Here is a 17,982-nt window from a genome sequence, read left to right as displayed (position 1 = left end):
TGGACACAGATTAGAGGCGGACTGGTTGTGGAGGTCAGGGGCTAGAGGGCCAGGGGGGGCAGAGCAGACAGCGTGTGCTGTCATGGTGTGTGACAGGACTCAATGCGGGAAATGAAGCAATTTGTTTAAGTGAGTTTGTTTGCTCTGGAAGAACATTCTTCCTGGTCTGGCTCTGTCTGCCTTGGCCGGTTCTTTCACGGCCTGGTCTGGACTGGTCTGGATGCTGCAAACAAGGTTGGCCCCCGCGGATCAGGTTCCCTGGAGGTTTTCCTCAGGACAGCCCTGCCGCCCTACGCGACGGGCCTGAGCACACTTCACTTCTGTTTGGGTGAGAAAAGGGTCTGTACGGCCAAGTGTTTTACGGGCCTCCTGTGAGTAGTGTGGGGACACGAGCTCGAGCCAGGCCCAATGAAGAAACTGTTTAAAGTGGTTTAGCATGTCATGAAAGGGTCAGAAAATGACCTGTCAGATAGTTGTTACTAGTTCAGCTCCAGCTTGTTCCAGCCTTCTACATGATGCCTGGGCTTGGTCTCTGTTCTGTTTTCACTGGCCTGTCCACTCTCCTCCTCTGATATTTCCCTTGCAGCTGGCCTTAGGCGAGGTGAGAAAATCCTGCAGGAATTTGGCCCTAAAAGCCTTTTCTTCCTGCACGCCTGGCTCTCTTGTACACAACAGATACTGTCTTTGTGAATTAAAGCCGTTTGTGTTTGAGGTGCGAAAAGGAGGGGAAAGAGTGTGAAATATTTCAGGTGTGGCCCCGACTGTGTCCCCTTTCACTTTTAATGACATATTCCTGACACTTAAGTCACTATAACAACCTCAGTCCCTCAATATGGACTCTGTAATTACTGGCCCCAATCCCGCCCCCCAACCATTCATCAGCCAACCTCGTTTACTTCTCTCTCTCTATCTCTGTATCTTGTTCTCTCTTTCTTTCTCAATCTTTTTATCTCCTTTTTGGTCAACAATGTCTAGGAGGAAGGGAGGTGGTTGTGAGGTGAGGGTGGGGGGCAGCAGAAATATTTGGCCCGATATAAAGTACATCCTTTCATGCTTTTTTAAGCAATTAGGCATTGCACAAAAGGCCAGATCTTTATAGGACAGACAGGCATTCATGCTGCGATTCTTAGCAACCTGCTGGGATACAGACAAGAGAGGGCTGGTGAGGCTGGCTGGCTGGGGGGGTCACTGTGACAAATGATTATGAACATTTATTGATTTAATTAGCATTAATTATGCTGCTGGAGGCCTTGTTGTTCCACTCAATGTTGTGTTGAGGCTGAGGGGGTGGGGCTGGGGCTGGGGCTGGGGCTAGGGGCTGGGGCGGGGCCTGTCCTAAAGGAGAGGTTGTGTATGCCAGTAGGAGGCTAATTGGGTTAAATGTGTAATTGTAACATTGGAGATAATTGATTCCAGCCTCAGAGAGATGGAGGAGTGTGGCGGGGGGGGGGGGGGGGGATGGTTTCTGGTCAGCCATCGCCTCTTGTGGGAGTGTGTGTGCTGGGTCGGAGGTGAGGTAATGTTGGTGGGGTGGGGGGTTGGGCTTGGTGTGGGACTCAGAGCTTTGTTTTGTTAAGACGATAGCAAAGGTGAGGAGGTCAGGCCAGAGAGAGTGAGGTATTATAGCTCTACACACTCAGCCCTGAGCAGGGCTGAACCCCCTGGACTCTCCTGTCCTCCATGAGCAATTGTGTGTTTAATGGAAAACTCAGGATTAAACTGATTTTATTCATCTTTATTAAACTGTTGAATAGTTCAGAACATGTCAGCCTAACAGTGGGTTTCCTCTTAACTCCCAAGGCATTAAAAGGCGAGACTCCTTGAATCTGATGAAATATGATCCCCTCCCCCCCCCTATTTACTGTGTGATTCAAGCTGTTTGGGTTTGACCAGGCTGCAGCATTCAGGAATAAGTGCAATGTCTGGGGCAGGGCAGGGGTAAGATGGGGCCTGAATACAGAGTGTTCAGGCAGACTGGATTTCACGGCTGGTTCATGCTACATCGCCCATTAGTGTTTTGTTTGGCTCCTTTTCTTGCATAATGTAAATTTGAAACAAGGTGGTTTTAGTGAAAGAATATTGATTTAAATGGCTCATCCAAAGTCTACACACATACACAGACACTAACACACACACAGAGGTGGTCTTGTATACACACACACACACACACCAGACACACTCATTTTCCAGCCCTTACTAATGGCCATGAAAACAGCTTAATCCCAGTCAGAGTTGTCAACTACTGTGTTCTTAGACTGATTTATGTTTGTTTAATTCTCATCATATATTCCCCCCAATTTCAAATATACTTTAGCAAGATTATTGGTATTTGACAGAGAAGAAAACTCACACCACATTCCCACACACATTGACATCATCCACCCAATGCATACTCACACACACACCAAGCCTGCACGCAACCAAAACCCTCAGCACCCTCTCTCTCTCCCGCTCTCTCTCTCTCTCCTGCTTGCTCTCTCTCTCTCTATGTCTCCCTCTCTCTCTCTCTCTCTGTCCCGTAACACACACACAGGATATACAAAGTGTCTGTCAGCGGGGTGGCCATTCAGAGCGGAGGCCCCTACAAAACCGCCACTTAGCCCAGCGCTGAGCCAGGACAAAGAGCTGAGGTCAGGGGTCAGCTGGCAGGCTGGGGCACCCACGGGGTTTCTCATGCTATTCCTTTCTATCTCTCTCCCTCCTTTTCTCTTGAAACCCCCCACCCCAACCCCTCCTCCCTCTCCCCTTCTACCTCCTTCCCTACATCCCTCTCTCTCCTCGCAGGTCTTCTGGGCCCATTGTCTGAACGGCCTCTTCCACTCTGTCATCCTCTTCTGGGTTCCCCTCAGAGCCTTCCAGCACGGTGAGTACCTGCTCCTACAGGCCTCCCTGCAAGGTGAGGTCAGTGAGGTCCTGCTCCTTCAGGCCTCCCTGCACAGTGAGGTCAGTGAGGTCCTGCTCCTTCAGGCCTCCCTGCACAGTGAGGTCCTGCTCCTACAGGCCTCCCTGCATAGTGAGGTCCTGCTCCTTCAGGCCTCCCTGCACAGTGAGGTCCTGCTCCTTCAGGCCTCCCTGCACAGTGAGGTCCTGCTCCTTCAGGCCTCCCTGCACAGTGAGGTCCTGCTCCTTCAGGCCTCCCTGCACAGTGAGGTCCTGCTCCTTCAGGCCTCCCTGCACAGTGAGGTCCTGCTCCTTCAGGCCTCCCTGCACAGTGAGGTCCTGCTCCTTCAGGCCTCCCTGCACAGTGAGGTCCTGCTCCTTCAGGCCTCCCTGCACAGTGAGGTCCTGCTCCTTCAGGCCTCCCTGCACAGTGAGGTCCTGCTCCTTCAGGCCTCCCTGCACAGTGAGGTCCTGCTCCCGCTGAATCACAAACATGTGCTAGCACAAGTACACACAAACGTGCACGCACACACACACACACAGCTGTCTTGTTACACACTTCTCAGTTCCCGGTTTAGCTTATCTGTCCCTGCATGGCCAGGAGGCTGGGCTCCTCTGGCTGTGTGCTGAGAGAATAGGGATCTTTGAGCTAGAGTCTTGGCTGGCCGTACCAGAGGACCACACAAGCTCAGGCCTGCTCTGCTAACAAAGGCACCAAGCCCCTTTACTGTGACTGACAGGCTGTCAGCAAGGCCTCAGCGCACACATAGGCATGTGACCAGCCGGAAGTAAAGGGAGATTCTGTTTCTGCTTCTCTTCCTGTCTCTCTCTTTCGCACTCTCTTTCTGCTTCTCTCGCTCCCTTGCTCGCTCACTCTCTCTTTCTAGCGCTCACTCCCACCATCTTGCTCTCCTCTGCTTATCCCTTCTCTCTCTTTCTCCCTCCATCTTTCTCGTTTGTAGATTTAGAACTGGCCGACCCAAGCATTAAATTTGAGATTAATCACACGTTGCATTCACTCAACGGGCACTTCTAAACAGAGTGATTTACAATGAGTAATGAATGACCAAAATTACCAGCATGAGGAAATGCAACTCTTGATCTCCCAGCGTAATGAAAACAAACAACTGGTTCTCAGCCTTCAGTCTCTCAGTCTCCTTCTCTTTCGTCCAGAAGGATTACATAATAATGACACTTCATGGCTCCAGAGCACACATTGTACTGGACTCATATGCTGTCTGATCCCAGTGTGTTGACTACATATCAGAGCCCACCCTAACTGCCCCCTCTCTAATGGAGGAGCAGAATCACTGCTCAGGAGACCTCGTTTGTCTAAAAGCTGCTTCATGTCGACTTTCTTTCACAGATACGGTGTTCGGCAACGGAAAGACTCCAGACTATCTGCTTTTAGGGAACATGGTTTATACAGTAAGTGTTTCTGGACACACATCCCAGCGGCTCCCCCGCACACACAGCCTGTGTGTGTGTTATGTTAAGGATTAGACATGAAAGGCCCGGTGTTTTTCCAGGGAGCCCCTTGTCAGGTCTCTGTGTTTATCTCTTATCCAGTGTGAGTCTCGGTGTCTTGCTGTGTAACTCTTCATCCTGGGCTTTGGTGTTTCATGTGACCTAGGATAAAGGATTTAGATATTCAGTGGAACAGAATGATCAAAATATAGATTCACTCTGTATATGGCTATCGTTTACAACCTCAATTTCCCTTTTCAAGCCAAAGAACACAGTTCGGAAGGGTTTACAGAATGGTGTTCCTCAGTGCTGACCTTGTGTCATCTTTCGACTGAACCTTGAACGTGAGGAGGTTCCTGTTGGTTTAGTATTTGACTTTGTGATTCCTCTGCAGTTTGTAGTCATCACGGTGTGTCTGAAGGCCGGCCTGGAGACCTCGTCGTGGACCATGGTACGGTTCATCTCCCCCTGCTTCCGTCTCCTCCCACTTCCTTCTCCCCCCCCCACCCTTCCCCTCCCTCTTTTACAGGACCACAGACTCCTGTAACATAGTTCTACTGCACGTCCCCCAGCCTTCCCCACCCTCCTCTCCCTCCAGCCCCCACCCCACCCTCTGCCATACTGTTATCATTACACAGGACCATTATCTACTGAAGACCTTTCCGTTACTAAACTCCATTAATCAAATCAACTGTCGCATCTACTAGCGTTCTAGCTAGAGTACGGTGTCTGGGTAACATAATGTACGTCGGAAGTCTTTGTGTTTGGGTCATGTTGGTCATGAGCTTGATCACCGAGGGAAGTGTGTGATGATTACTTTGTGTGTCCCTCCCCAGTTCAGTCACATCGCCATCTGGGGCAGCATCGGACTATGGGTGGTGTTCTTTGGCATCTACTCCTCCCTGTGGCCCCTGATTCCTCTGGCCCCCGACATGTCTGGAGAGGTAAATCACACACAAATACACACACATATTCAGGGAAAATGTGTCCAAACTTTTGATTGGTACTGTATACTGTACACACACATCCAATCACCCTGCAATGAGACCCATTTACATGCTATCATAGTTCATACTCAGGAGTTTCCCATAACTCATTTTCACATGATGTTGGTGGTGGGAATATTTCCTTTCCTCTCTCCCACTATTCTGTTCTCCGTGTGTGTGAAATACGATCGCGTGTTCCTAAACGGAGGGCCGGAGGGGGTCCGACCCGGTGGGTTCTGGCTTGTGTTGCATAATGACTTAATTGGGCCAATTAGGCCAGTGTTTGTGTTACGTCGGCCTTGCTTGCCGGTGAGTATCTGCAGGTGACGTCAAGGCGCCGTAGCGCCGTGACGAGGCAGCCCCCCCCCCCCCCACTGCTGTTCACGCTGGGACGGAGCGACGTCCGCATGGATCTGGTTAACATGCTGCTCTCCCACAATGCACTGGAACCCAGGACCTGTTTGAGTCAGTCAGGATTGTTCTCGTTCATGCCTTGGCCTTTCGTACATTTCGTACACAGGCATTTGTGTGGAGTACCCCTCCTTCTTTGCAACCCACCTGCTCCTCACTCAAACACACACACACACACACAGAGAGAGAGATGTTCCATGCAGGCCCTGCAGCTCTGGGAGATGGCAGTAATGGAGTGTTGTGGGCAGCTTGTAACCCAAAGCTCCAGCCCCACCACAGAGACACCCGTACATCATCACACAGAGACGCGTCCTCCGACACCTGAGACTGCATCAGAGCCCTGCTCCCAGCCCCACAGCCTCCCAGTCCCCCAGCCCCCCAGCCTCCCGCAACTGAGCTGGAGGAGGGAGACGGAGGCAGGGAGAGAAGGGGAGAGACGAGTAGGGAGGGAGAGAAGGGGAGAGAAAAGGAGGGAGGGAGGTAGAGAGGGAGGGGGGGAGTCGGCCTTCAGCCATTCAGAGGCCTTCCATCTTGGACCGAGTCCAAACCGCACATCACCCCCATTGTTTCCCCTGAAGGTCTGACACGGATAAGAAAGGAAGATGTCAGATGACCCTGTAGGAGCACGGCTATGCTCCAGGGGACCAGCTGTGTTCCCCGGGTTCTCAGGTAGACAAAGTGGCCCTGGCCGGCTGCCCGCTGGCTGTCCCTCCCATATCTACCCCGCTGCCACCCTCTCCCACACCCCGCCTGTTTTCCCTGCTGATGAGGACCGCTGGACTTCCTCTCACTCTCACGCACACTCCAACGCTTGTCAGCAGCACATCCATCCCCCGCTCAGCGGCCATTCATCACATTCCACGGCGGGTTCTGTCACGCGGCCCGCAGGACTCTCTGTCCGCACCGGAGTTGCGGCGCCTGAACGCGTGCGAGGATAACAACCTTTGATCGTGAAAGTCAGACTTCCAGAAGACTCCCCGACAGAAGATGATCGCTATTCCGCCAGCAGAGCCGATCGGGTCTTTTCAAATTGTGTTTTTTTTAATTATTTTTTTTATCGCATGTGAAGGTGGAGCTCAAAGCCCTGTACTCATGTCTCCAACACCCTCGTGTGTTTCCTGGTTTTATTTCTGTTCCAGTGCACCTGTAGCGGATTTGCGTAAGTCGGCGTATCACACATCACTTACTTTGAACCAGAGGAATGCCCTTGAGAGTGGCACTGAGCAGTCTGACGCACCTCCTAGAGATAACACCCAGCCTCTCCTCACTCGCCCACCAGCCTGCAATCTGTGGGTGTGTTTATATTCACAAGTGCGTGTGTGTGCATACAGTATGTTTGATAGACATCCAGTATTTGAAATGAAAGAAGCAGGGCTCGCCATCTCTTCTGAAAGCCACAGGGAGCCCTCAAACTCTGGGGGTGAATTTCAACACACAACTCCCAGCCCCCCGTGGTTTTACACAAGCCCACACGGTTCCTCACTATTAAATCTGTGAAAGGCCCTATGATGGAATTAGAGAGGCCCTCAGTATCTGTGTTGACTTTGTCCCCCTCTTCGGTTTTTGGAATAATTTAGGCCTTTCTTAAAGACCCGCGTGTGGATTGTAGGGGAGCTTTTTTTTATTTTTTTTTGCTCTGTTGTTAAAACCTCGGGGAGACCTACCGGACCCACAGACCCAGTGATTTATTGGAGTCTAGAGTGTTATGGACGCCCCACACATTTGTCGATGGTTTAGCTGTATCGTGTGTGTGTGTGTGTGTGTGTGTGTGTGTGTGTGTGTGTGTGTGTGTGTGTGTGAGTGTGAGGATATGCATTACAATTGATGTATCCGTCACAGAGCTCAAGCTGTAATGTCATGACTGCTGAGCTAATACATGTAAAACTGACATGGAATCTGCCCTCCACTCTGTCTTTTCCGCAATTTTAATCTTTTTGCGATACACGTTGTAAATCACTGACTGACAGTTGTGCCCGAGCGACTTGTGTTGAGCTCAAAGTGTTTATGTAAGTGGTCACACACTCTTGTTTTCTTTGCCGATGTCTCTGGGTCCGTTGTGAGGCGACACACAGAGAGAGAACATGGACTGGGAGATGGACCCTACTGAGAGAGCCAGTGTTTGTTTTCCATGGTGGAAGCTGGAAGAGTGTGTGGGGGGGGGCAGGAGGTGAAGGGATTGTGAGTTCTGCGTTTGCCCCTGCGTCGCAATGACGACATTTGGGGAATTTGTGGATCTGTGGGCCTTGTCCAAGCAAGGCCTCTTTCAATCTCGCTCTCTGTTTCTCTCTCTCTCTCGCTCTGTTGGGGGCATTGAGTGAGCCTCCATATCTTTTCTCTGCTCTGGAGTCCTCTGGGACTGGTTGTTTCCCTCTGCAGTGTTGCTGCATGCTAGCCGGCTGCCCAGCCGAGCCCTAATGCTTGGGATTTGGGACCGCGTGATGACTATGGCATTTAAGGGGGGATGTATGCCGTCTCCCTAACATATAGATCCCTTCCTCCTCCCCAGAGCCCCAGACATCCTACCATACTGTTTTCTCCTAATTGTAAGGTCCAGTGAACTCAGCTGCATTCAGCATAAGAGGGGAGGCGAGGTGGGTAGAGGTAGAATAACTCCCTATTACTGGATTTGACTTAACCCTCCTCTCAATGTGGCCAATAAAGAGGGGCTGCACAAAGAGGCTCTGTGCTCTCAGGGCGCTGGTGTCTGGGTATCAGCATCTCCAGGCCCAGGCTCAGCCAATGGAGGAGGAGAATCTGAAATCTGACGGCCTTTCAGATATGACAGAAAGAGATGGAGACTGTGTGTGTGTGGATGTGGATGGGGGGCGGGGGGGGGGGGGGGGGGCGTGTTGGCTTTTCTCAATCTGCTTTCTAAAGCCAAAGGCCTCGGCACCGGGTGAATTGGATTGTCCTCCCTTCATATTTACCATCACAATAGCAGGCTTTAACATTCTTGGAGCCACACTATCACTGTGGGCCTGCCAGGCACAATCAGCCAACTGCCACTGAGGGAGACGACTGATCAATGCACCTAGACATCGCTGGCGAAGACAGAGCAGCTCTCCCAGTCTCTAATGGAGGTTTCAATAGCCTGTTGACCTGAACCAGATTTTTGTAAATCCTTTTTTTTTTTTTTTTGCAAAATGTGTCTTCTGAGGGATTTTGTATCTGTCTACAGTTAGAGAGAAACCGTGAGAGGATGAATGTGTCAACACGTCTCTTTAGTGTGTGTGTGTGCGCTTGAGTGTGTGTGTATCTGTGAGGGAGCGCGTCTGTGTGTCTCCAGTGTCCATGAGGGGGCTGATGGCCTGTCAAAACACACAGCCCTGTGGCTGCGGACACCACTGTCTGCCAGCCCAGACCAGTTTATTAGTTTGTCCTAAAAATACACCCCACACCCTAGACTCCCAGCTCCCTTGGCCCCCAGGAATGAGTCTTCCGAGGAATGAGTCGTCCCTTGCGTTCACCCAACACTGCTGGCTTAGATGCCATTTAGCTTGGCTTCTCGAAATATCTCATATAGGCAAACATTTGTGATATGAGGTTCAACTCTGAATTTATGGATTAGGGGTGGCAGTTGGCTCTAAGTTAGCCTACGTTTTATGATAAACAATCCAAGAGATTAGTGATGTTTTGGTTCTGTATACACTCCACATTGTCTGTGGCTGTGGAATATTTATATAGATAAGTTGGACAAATGTTTGTAAGAGATAAATGTTATGAAATAAGGGGATGGTTTATTTTATGAGCCCCATTGACTTTGATTTAATGTACAGAGTTTGTATCCATGGTATATTTTCAAAAGATTTTCACGACAGCTTAAATACTGCCATTAAATGTGTGATACATTGGATGAAAATTAAAATAATTAAACTGACGCAGCAATAAAGGCCCAAATATGTTTCCACTGGGACTGTCTAGCTTCAAACCTGACAGGAAAAGGTCTCGTGCTCCTGTGCAATTTTCCCTCAACCTATGTATTTTTCGTCGCTGGGCAACATAGAAAGCTCCATTCATTTCCATCCCGTTGAAACATTAGGAAAAAGACATTTTGATTTCCAGCCATTTGGGATTTCCTCTTTCCCTGATGTTTTGTCAGACATCAAAGTCCATTTGCTAGTAATGACGAACAGATTAGCTAATTTCAGAACACCTGAGCCCCTTGATACTTTTTACTGTGTGTGAATGTGTGTTTTAGTGTCTTGGTGTGTTTGCGCACCGGTGTGTGTGTGTGCTTGTGCGTGTAGATATGTAGGTGCCTCCTAAGGCACCATCCTAGGATCCTGCCTGTTTAGTGTTACAGGAAGGCCATTGTCTGGGGGCCTTGTAGTTTGGACAAGTGGCTCAAGCATGTACTGGCCAAATTGATGCGAGGGGCGTGTGTCTGGCTTTTTGACATGTAATGACAGATAGTTTCAATGCAGCCAGGCCAAAGCAAACACGACACCCACTCAGAAGGCTGCATGGGCTAGCCCACGCCAGGGATGCCCCCCCCCCCCCGCACAGACCCAATGGAACCTCCCGACACGTCCAACTGCGTTTCATTTGAACTGTCTGAGTTGATTGGGCCGACTCTGTCGTCTAATGAATTGTTTGTTTTCACAAGCCTTGATGACCACGGACATGCAGAGAAGCTGCCGTCCCAGATGGCAGGCTTATGAGATCCGGTGAGATGGTGATCTGAAGTGGAAAACTCTGCTTCTGAACGCAGACTAACAAATGAGTCTGGATCAAGTCCACGGCTATCTCATTTGTGTATTTTTCTTGGCAAAATGACACACAATGACCACAGTTCCAAGATCCCACTCAAGAAAACACTGAGATAATGTTTATTATTTGAACGGTGAAGAGGACAACAACAAGAAAGTTCCCATCTGAACCTTCTGGTGGGCTGTCCATCACTGCCTCATTGACTTCACAGAGTCAACGAGGCAGAGTCGGTCTGGCTCGGACTTCACAGCTTATATCGCACTGGGCTCAAGTCGTTCCAGAGATGCTTTTGCCAGCCATACCCAAAGACTGTTGCTGAGGACTGGAGGGCTGAGCCCCATATCTCAGTGAGTGTTCCTGATCCCCAGTGCTTCCCTGCTCATGTTTCTCCTCGGGTGAGCTCCAGGAAGCCCCAGGGCATTGTGGGTAGGTTAATCAGGGCAGGGTGGGTGAGGGGTGGTGGGGGTCAAGACACTCACTGACCTCATACTAATAAACCGTGTGAGGAAGTGTCCCACCCAACTGCAGGGGTTTCACCAGCCATCACAATAGGCTTGGTGACTGGTGGAAAGGATCCTGCAGTACAGCTGCCGGCCCACAAAGTCCCATCCTCAGCCTGAGGGGATGTGGAGATGGTTAGAGTAAACCCAAACAACAACAATAACACCACCCAGCTCAGCCCTGCTGGGCTAGCCCACCGCTATCTATCGTCGCAGTGCTGTTGTTTGTTTTTGGGGGAGGGTTTGAATGGAAACATCTGTTTTGTGTTCATTTTTTATTTGATTTAAGCTGTATTTAAACTGGAGTAAACCCAGTGAAATGTCATTAAAAAAAAAATCAAGGGAGACCTGGCAATAAAAGACAACAGATAAGCATTTCAAAGTGACGTACATATATTACAGTACATCAAAACATCATCATCATCAGGACCTACAGTAAACATCTTCCAAGACACCGATACTATCCACTGCCAGTCTCCAGCCTAGGGGACACATCTCCACTCCTGCAGGGCATCTGCACCCAGGGGCTTACACTCCCTGCTGTTGTTGTTTTGGAAAAAGCTCTAATAGGTTTCACCCGAGGCTGGAGCTTCTCCTGTTGCCAACCTCTTCTCCTTTTACCTTTGTCTTGCATCATCACCCTTTGATCAGTGTTTTTTCCGCAATGACCCTAAGGTGTGTGTGTGTGTGTGTGTGTACTCAGGCGGACATGATGTTCAGTTCGGGGGTCTTCTGGATGGGCCTGGTCTTCATCCCCATCACCTCCCTGGTCTTTGACGTGGCCTACAAAGTGTAAGTAGCCCTCAGCATAGCGCCGCCATCCCTCCTCACTTCCTGTCTAGAGCTAGCTCCTCTCAGACAGCATGGGAATAGGCCCATTGGTAGAGCATTTCACTGTGGATCTAGAGGTCACGCGGTCAGATCCACCTCTGTGAGTTGCAAACAGTGTTTCAGTTTGTGTACATTTTGGACACGGTAAGCAAGCATATTTTAGAGGCCATCACAAAGTAGGCAGTATTCAAATAAAATAAAAAAGTGCCACAAAAAATACAGAATAATTCTGTTTTTTTGTTTGTTTATTTGCTTCGGACTCGGTCTGCAAAGGCCTTTAGACTCATTGTAGTCTTGGTCTTGAAACACATTCAGAGATTCTGTTCATTTTGACAATCTGGGTTTGGTTTTACATTTGTTTTGCTCGGTGATTGTGATTGGTCGTCCTCCCTTACAGGGTGAAGAAGGTGTGCTTCAAGACTCTGGTGGACGAGGTCCAGGAGCTGGAGGCCCTCTCTAAGGACCCTGGAGCTGTGGTGCACGGGAAGAGGTACCATCACACCCTCCTCCATCACACCCTCCTCCATCACACCCTCCTCCATCACACCCTCCTCCATCACACCCTCCTCCATCACACCCTCCTCCATCACACCCTCCTCCATCACACACTCCTCCATCACACCCTCCTCCATCACACCCTCCTCCATCACACCCTCCTCCATCACACCCTCCTCCATCACACCCTCCTCAATCACACCCTCCTCCATCACACCCTCCTCCATCACACCCTTCTCCATCACACCCTCCTCCATCACACACTCCTCCATCACACACTCCTCCATCACACACTCCTCCATCACACACTCCTCCATCACACACTCCTCCATCTCCTACTTCCACAGACATCCTGACCTTCTGGACACAGACACACACTCTCCTCCATCTCTTTTCTCAGCCACCCTGCCCCCCCTTCACACACACACACACACACTGTATCTCAGGATCAGCAGCGTGTCACTTGTCTTCTTCAAGTAGCACCGTCCGGGAGAACATTTGCTCTTTGTATTCCTTTCCGTCTTTGTATTCCTTTCCGTCCACTCCACCCAGAAAGCAGCCTCGCGGCTCAAACCCAGCAGCCTCGCGGCTCAAACCCAGCTCCCTCACTGTCATTGTGTTACTGTGCGAGCCGCATGGCAGCGGTGCCTCTGGATTATTAAAGCCGTGGATCTTCAGCATGGATCCCCGAGAAGGGGCTCCCAGGCCAGGGCTTTCATCAGGTAGCCTGCCAGTCTGGCTGCCCCTCTCAGGCCCGGGGAGCACATTAGCATGGTACACATCAATATCAAATTGGTTGCTGGCTCCCACTGATCTCCCCTTGTTGGCCACTGTCCCAGACACAGCAGGCTCAGCGGAGTCACACACACACACAAGTACGGACACACACAAACACACTTACAAAAACGTGACAAAATTGCACACGAGCACACACAGATTATACAAAGATATCGTATATACATCATTTATATCATTATAAATCCCGCCCCCCCAACACACACACACACACAGACATACTGTAGGAGAAAACCCACAGGTCAGTTTCCCCTCCTGGATCTCAGTCCCTCCGTGTCCTGTGTGCCTGGCAGCTCCCAGCAGGAAGAGCAGCTGGAGAGAAGCTTCATGTATGGGTCATTAAGTATAACTGCAGGGCTCAGCGTGTTGGCGACACCCTCTCTCTCCCTCTCTCACCCTCTCTCTCCCTCTCTCACCCTCTCTCTCCCTCTCTCACCCTCTCTCTCCCTCTCTCACCCTCTCTCTCCCTCTCTCACCCTCTCTCTCCCTCTCTCACCCTCTCTCTCCCTCTCTCACCCTCTCGTATCTGTGTGTCTTACCAGTTTGACGGAGAGAGCCCAGCTACTGAAGAACGTCTTCAAGAAGAGCACGGTCAGTCTGTACCGGTCAGACTCCATGCAGCAGAACCTGCTCCGTAAGTGTCACACACGCACCCTTGTGCCTGTGCATGCATGCACACACACACACACACACCCATGCAGGGAGTTGTAGGAGCCAAGTGCTATTCCTCTTCCGTCATCCAGCTCTGTACCCAGTAGGAGTACACACACACAGTACCCAATAGAAGAGCACACACACAATACCCAGCAGAATAGCACCCACACATATACACACACACAGTACCCAGCAGAAGAGCACACACACAATACCCAGCAGAATAGCACACACACATATACACACACACAGTACCCAGCAGAAGAGCTTGCTGGAGAAGCGGTAATTCTCCAGTGATCCCTCCGCTCTGTAAAATCCCATCCACATGTTCCACATTAGCCAGATGCAGGAAATCCACATACATAACCCTGTCTCAAAGCCCATTAAGTTACACTAGAACACCCTTCTGTTCCCTGTTTGTGTCTTAACACCTGCTAATAACCACCGCCATTGCCTGAGGCCTGGGCCTCAGACTGCTGGAGATACAGTCTGTTCTAATGCTAACTTCAACACAGCCCTGGTGTAGAGGTCAATACTTCTACACAGATGGAATGGATTTGGTTTAATTTTGGTTTGTTCCGTCTGTTTGTTTTGTGGTGTTTTTGTGCTACTTCTGTTTGTTTGTTTTTGCTTTTTGCTGATTGTTTTGTCTGTTTTTTTACCTTGTATTTATCATAGATATAGGATCCTTGTTGTGTAACTCCTTTTATTTGACACTCATATTTGACCTGTAGTAGCCCCAGTACCTCCTCTGCCCATGTTAGACACCTACCTCTCTTGCCTTTCCTGAGTGCTGTGGCGTGAGCTTGTGGTTAGACCAGAAATGACCATTCATGAATTGTTGAAATGTTATTCCCACAATGCACTCCTCTCACGGGGCCTATTGAACTCGTCCGCTGGCCTGCAGTTAGTGACCGAGTCATATGAGACCTGAAGGTGAGTCCAGAGGTCAGAGGTCAGAACAGACCCTGGGTGGTAGCTAGCTGTAGACCTGAGAGAACAGGTGTCAGATATCAGAAAGACGCCCCCCCCCCCACCACCACCACCACCACCACCCCCTAAAAGGAATTTAAGCACAGAGAAACCTTAGGGAGCTTTGTTTTAATAATTTTTAGTTTTTATATTCTTATCTTATTTTTAAATTATTTTTGTTTAATCTGTTAAAGTATGTCAATTTATTTGTTAATTTGTTTAAATTGAGTTCATTTGAGTTCATGTCGACGTGTTACCTTCCAACCAGGGTGCGCAGGTGGCCTTGTTGTTCTGTATCTCACCCCCTGTGTCCTGCTCGCAGACGGCTATGCCTTCTCCCAGGACGAGAACGGGGTGGTGTCGCAGTCAGAAGTGATCCGGGCGTACGACACCACCAAACAGAGGCCCAACGAGTGGTGAGGTCTGTCCGGAGCCTGGGCCGTTTCCCACGGCCATTTGAAGCAAGCGAAGGGGTGCCCCCCGGGTGACTTCACCACAAGCCTGTGGGGGGGTGTGGACAGGATACCGAAGGGAGGGATGGATGTGTTGTACAACTTCAAAAAGGGAAAAAAACATGGAACAAAATAGCGTTGAAAAAGTATTCACTATGCTGTAGTTGTGTGTTCAGCAGACATAATGAGCACTGTGCTTGCATTTTTAGCAGAATCTGTGGTCTGAAGTTCATCACTGTTCTTGCTCAGTCAAATGGAGTGAAATGTCACCTCTGTGAAATGTCTTTATGTATATTCTAGCAGATCCCAAAAAAGAATAACGTACAAAAAGTTCTAATCATTTGAACAATTTTTGGCACAAAATGTTTAATGACAATATTGATGTAAACATAGATTGCCAAAGAGCAGTCGTAAATTCAATCTCTTCAAACAATGGATATGATTAGAACAATGTACCCCTAACCTACACACACTCCAGAGTTTATTCCAGCACTGAATGGACCACTTCAGACCAGACAATTCGTTGTTTTGTTGTTCTTTTGCACTTGTGTGAACATGTCTACTGTATAATAAGGCCTTACATTTGTTCATGCCTTCAGCCATACTTATCTCTCTCATTTAATTCTGTTTATATATGTAAGAATTAGTATGTAGGTATCGTGCCTAGTTTGTTTGACTTTTTAATGATAGCTACTTTGCCGTAGTCCAAATCTCCACCATGTTACACAGCAGTTCGATTGCTCTTAACAAGTAATTGCATTCCACACATTACTCGGCTGCAACAATCACAATGGTGCCTGACTAGTTTCCCCCTGATGGAACAAGGTAGCCTAGCTAGTGTAGGACAGTGCTCTACCCTTTGATTGGTAAAGGTGAACTCCATACCTCCCCAATATTGTACTCATGGTAACAAATGAAGTGCCTTGTGGCACATGTAAAACCTAGGTTCTTTTGTCCTTCAGAGTGTTTGGGGGGGTGGGGGGGTCTGCTTGACGGTCTTCTTCAGTTTCTGTATGCTTACAGTGGCGGCTTGTATTTCACGATCGTATTTCCCTTAGAATGGAGTTTATCCTCTGAACATAAGTGCCATTAGCTTACAGGAGAGAGAAGATTAGCCAGGAAAGCTCCACACAGTATCGAAAAACGACTTGGTCTCTATAGTTATTTTGTGAATTTGTATTTTTATATTGGAGATGTACGAATTTTGCATTGACCGGCTTTGTAATGAATCGTCTGTGCGTTTGGTTCCTTTCTCAGACAAAATGATTGAGAATGCTCGAATGATGGAAGGAAACAGCTTTCTTAAATGTCTTGTTCTTATTAATATCGTTAACGCTAATTTATTTAAAAATTAAAAGTCTTGTATTTGTCTGTTTGCTCTTCTCCCTATGGGAGATTGGTGTTCTGACCGTGTGTGTGCGTATGTGTCGTCTGCATGTGCACGTGTGAATGATTCTGAGCGTGAGTCAGTCCGTCCGTCCGTCCGTCCGTCCGTGAGTGTGTGAATACCTTCTCCTGGGGATACCTGCTCTGTTTGCATGTCTTAATGTGTGTTCTCAATATGGCACTGAGAGATGCTGACACCTCAGTTGTGGTGTTGCGTTCTTTGAATGTGTGTGTACATGAACTTTTGAGTGTCCGGGGGTGTGGGTGGGGGAGTGTGTGTGTGTGTGTGTGTGCTGCTCGCTCCTCTCGTCAGTCTGCACGACTCCAGGTATAATGATGGTGTACTATTGTGTGCTGCTGCATGGCCCTGTGCGTGTGTGTTTATGAACGTGTGTGTGTGTGCGTGTGTGTTTATGAACGTGTGTGTGTGTGTGTGTGCGTGTGGCCAAAACCCTAACCCAGTCTTGGAGGGTTTTAGGCCTCATTGATGCTTGCTTTGACAGGAGTTGTTGCACAATGCACTCTGTACCTTTCCAGTAGTGGATATTTCATATTATCTGGGTATTGGTTTTGGTATATCATTTCTCTGGGTGTATTACAGTATGTTTTGTAAGTTATTTTCTCTCTCTTCACACAGTGCACCTCTACTTTACAATAAACCTCTGTGTTTTTATTTCCTGGTTTTGTGAGGATATATCGGTGAAGTGATTGGTTATGCTATACTTGAGTGTTTATCTGATTGGTTGTCATCTGCTTTCAAAATTCCAAAATGCTGAATGTGGGTCTTCTGATGTGAACGTCATTGTCGTGGAAGCAAGGCTTGGGACTGTTGCTTTTAACCAACAAACTGTCGTCTGTTTAAGTCGTGGGCTGCATGAGTGGAATAACAAACCGTTCTTTGGTTAAGTGTTAATTGTACTACTTTTGATTCTCTCTCTCAAGTGTTGGTCACTTTACTGAAGAAAAATGCACTTTTTAGATTTTTTTGATATTGTTTCTTTTTGTCTTTTGTTCAATGATTGTTCTGCATGTTGGGACTGCAAACTTTAAGTGTTCTGTCTTTTACTGCCATAAAGGACTACTGAAATAAAACTTTACAAACATAACCGGAAAATTTGTCACCTTTCCCCTGTCCAAACAATATTCCCTCCATCCTACTCTCCCAGTCCTATCCCATGCAACATGAGACGGCTAGTTTGGTCTTCCCACATAATCAGACACCAATGTGTGTGGCAGAAAACCGGCCGTCCAGACGGAGGGAGGGGTGGGAACCTAAACAGGAAAAGGCAGGGGACTCTCACAGACAAACAAGTCCTCTTCATGCATGACAAACTGCGTCATGTTTTATCATTTGTCTTAAACAACATTATATCTTACTCTCCTTTAGTTCAACCCATGGTCATCTGTCGCTTATACTGAGGGTTAGCTGGTCTTATCACTGCT

General features: G+C 48.7%; 1 protein-coding gene across 3 annotated transcripts in view; it reads left to right on the top strand.

The window, feature by feature from the left end:
- The window catches only part of atp8a1 (ATPase phospholipid transporting 8A1), an 87,035-nt gene extending 69,390 nt beyond the window's left edge, over positions 1 to 17,645 (top strand). For 2 of the 3 annotated variants that reach the window (XM_084692210.1, XM_084692209.1), the window contains 8 exons: positions 2,785 to 2,863; positions 4,247 to 4,308; positions 4,742 to 4,798; positions 5,184 to 5,291; positions 11,658 to 11,746; positions 12,183 to 12,275; positions 13,618 to 13,709; positions 15,024 to 17,645. In XM_084692210.1, the coding sequence (XP_084548336.1) occupies positions 2,785 to 2,863; positions 4,247 to 4,308; positions 4,742 to 4,798; positions 5,184 to 5,291; positions 11,658 to 11,746; positions 12,183 to 12,275; positions 13,618 to 13,709; positions 15,024 to 15,121 (678 nt within the window). In that variant the 3' untranslated portion in view covers positions 15,122 to 17,645. Of the gene's footprint in view, positions 1 to 2,784; positions 2,864 to 4,246; positions 4,309 to 4,741; positions 4,799 to 5,183; positions 5,292 to 11,657; positions 11,747 to 12,182; positions 12,276 to 13,617; positions 13,710 to 15,023 lie in introns of those variants that run through there. The other variant, XR_014748401.1, reaches the window with a different exon arrangement.
- The last annotated feature ends 337 nt before the right edge of the window (positions 17,646 to 17,982 follow it).

This window comes from Hypomesus nipponensis, chromosome 1 (genome assembly GCF_054491055.1).
Source record: "Hypomesus nipponensis isolate SF chromosome 1, ASM5449105v1, whole genome shotgun sequence".
NCBI lineage: Eukaryota > Metazoa > Chordata > Actinopteri > Osmeriformes > Osmeridae > Hypomesus > Hypomesus nipponensis.
Note: the sequence above shows the minus strand (reverse complement) of the source record. Positions and strands in the feature narration are given on the sequence as shown.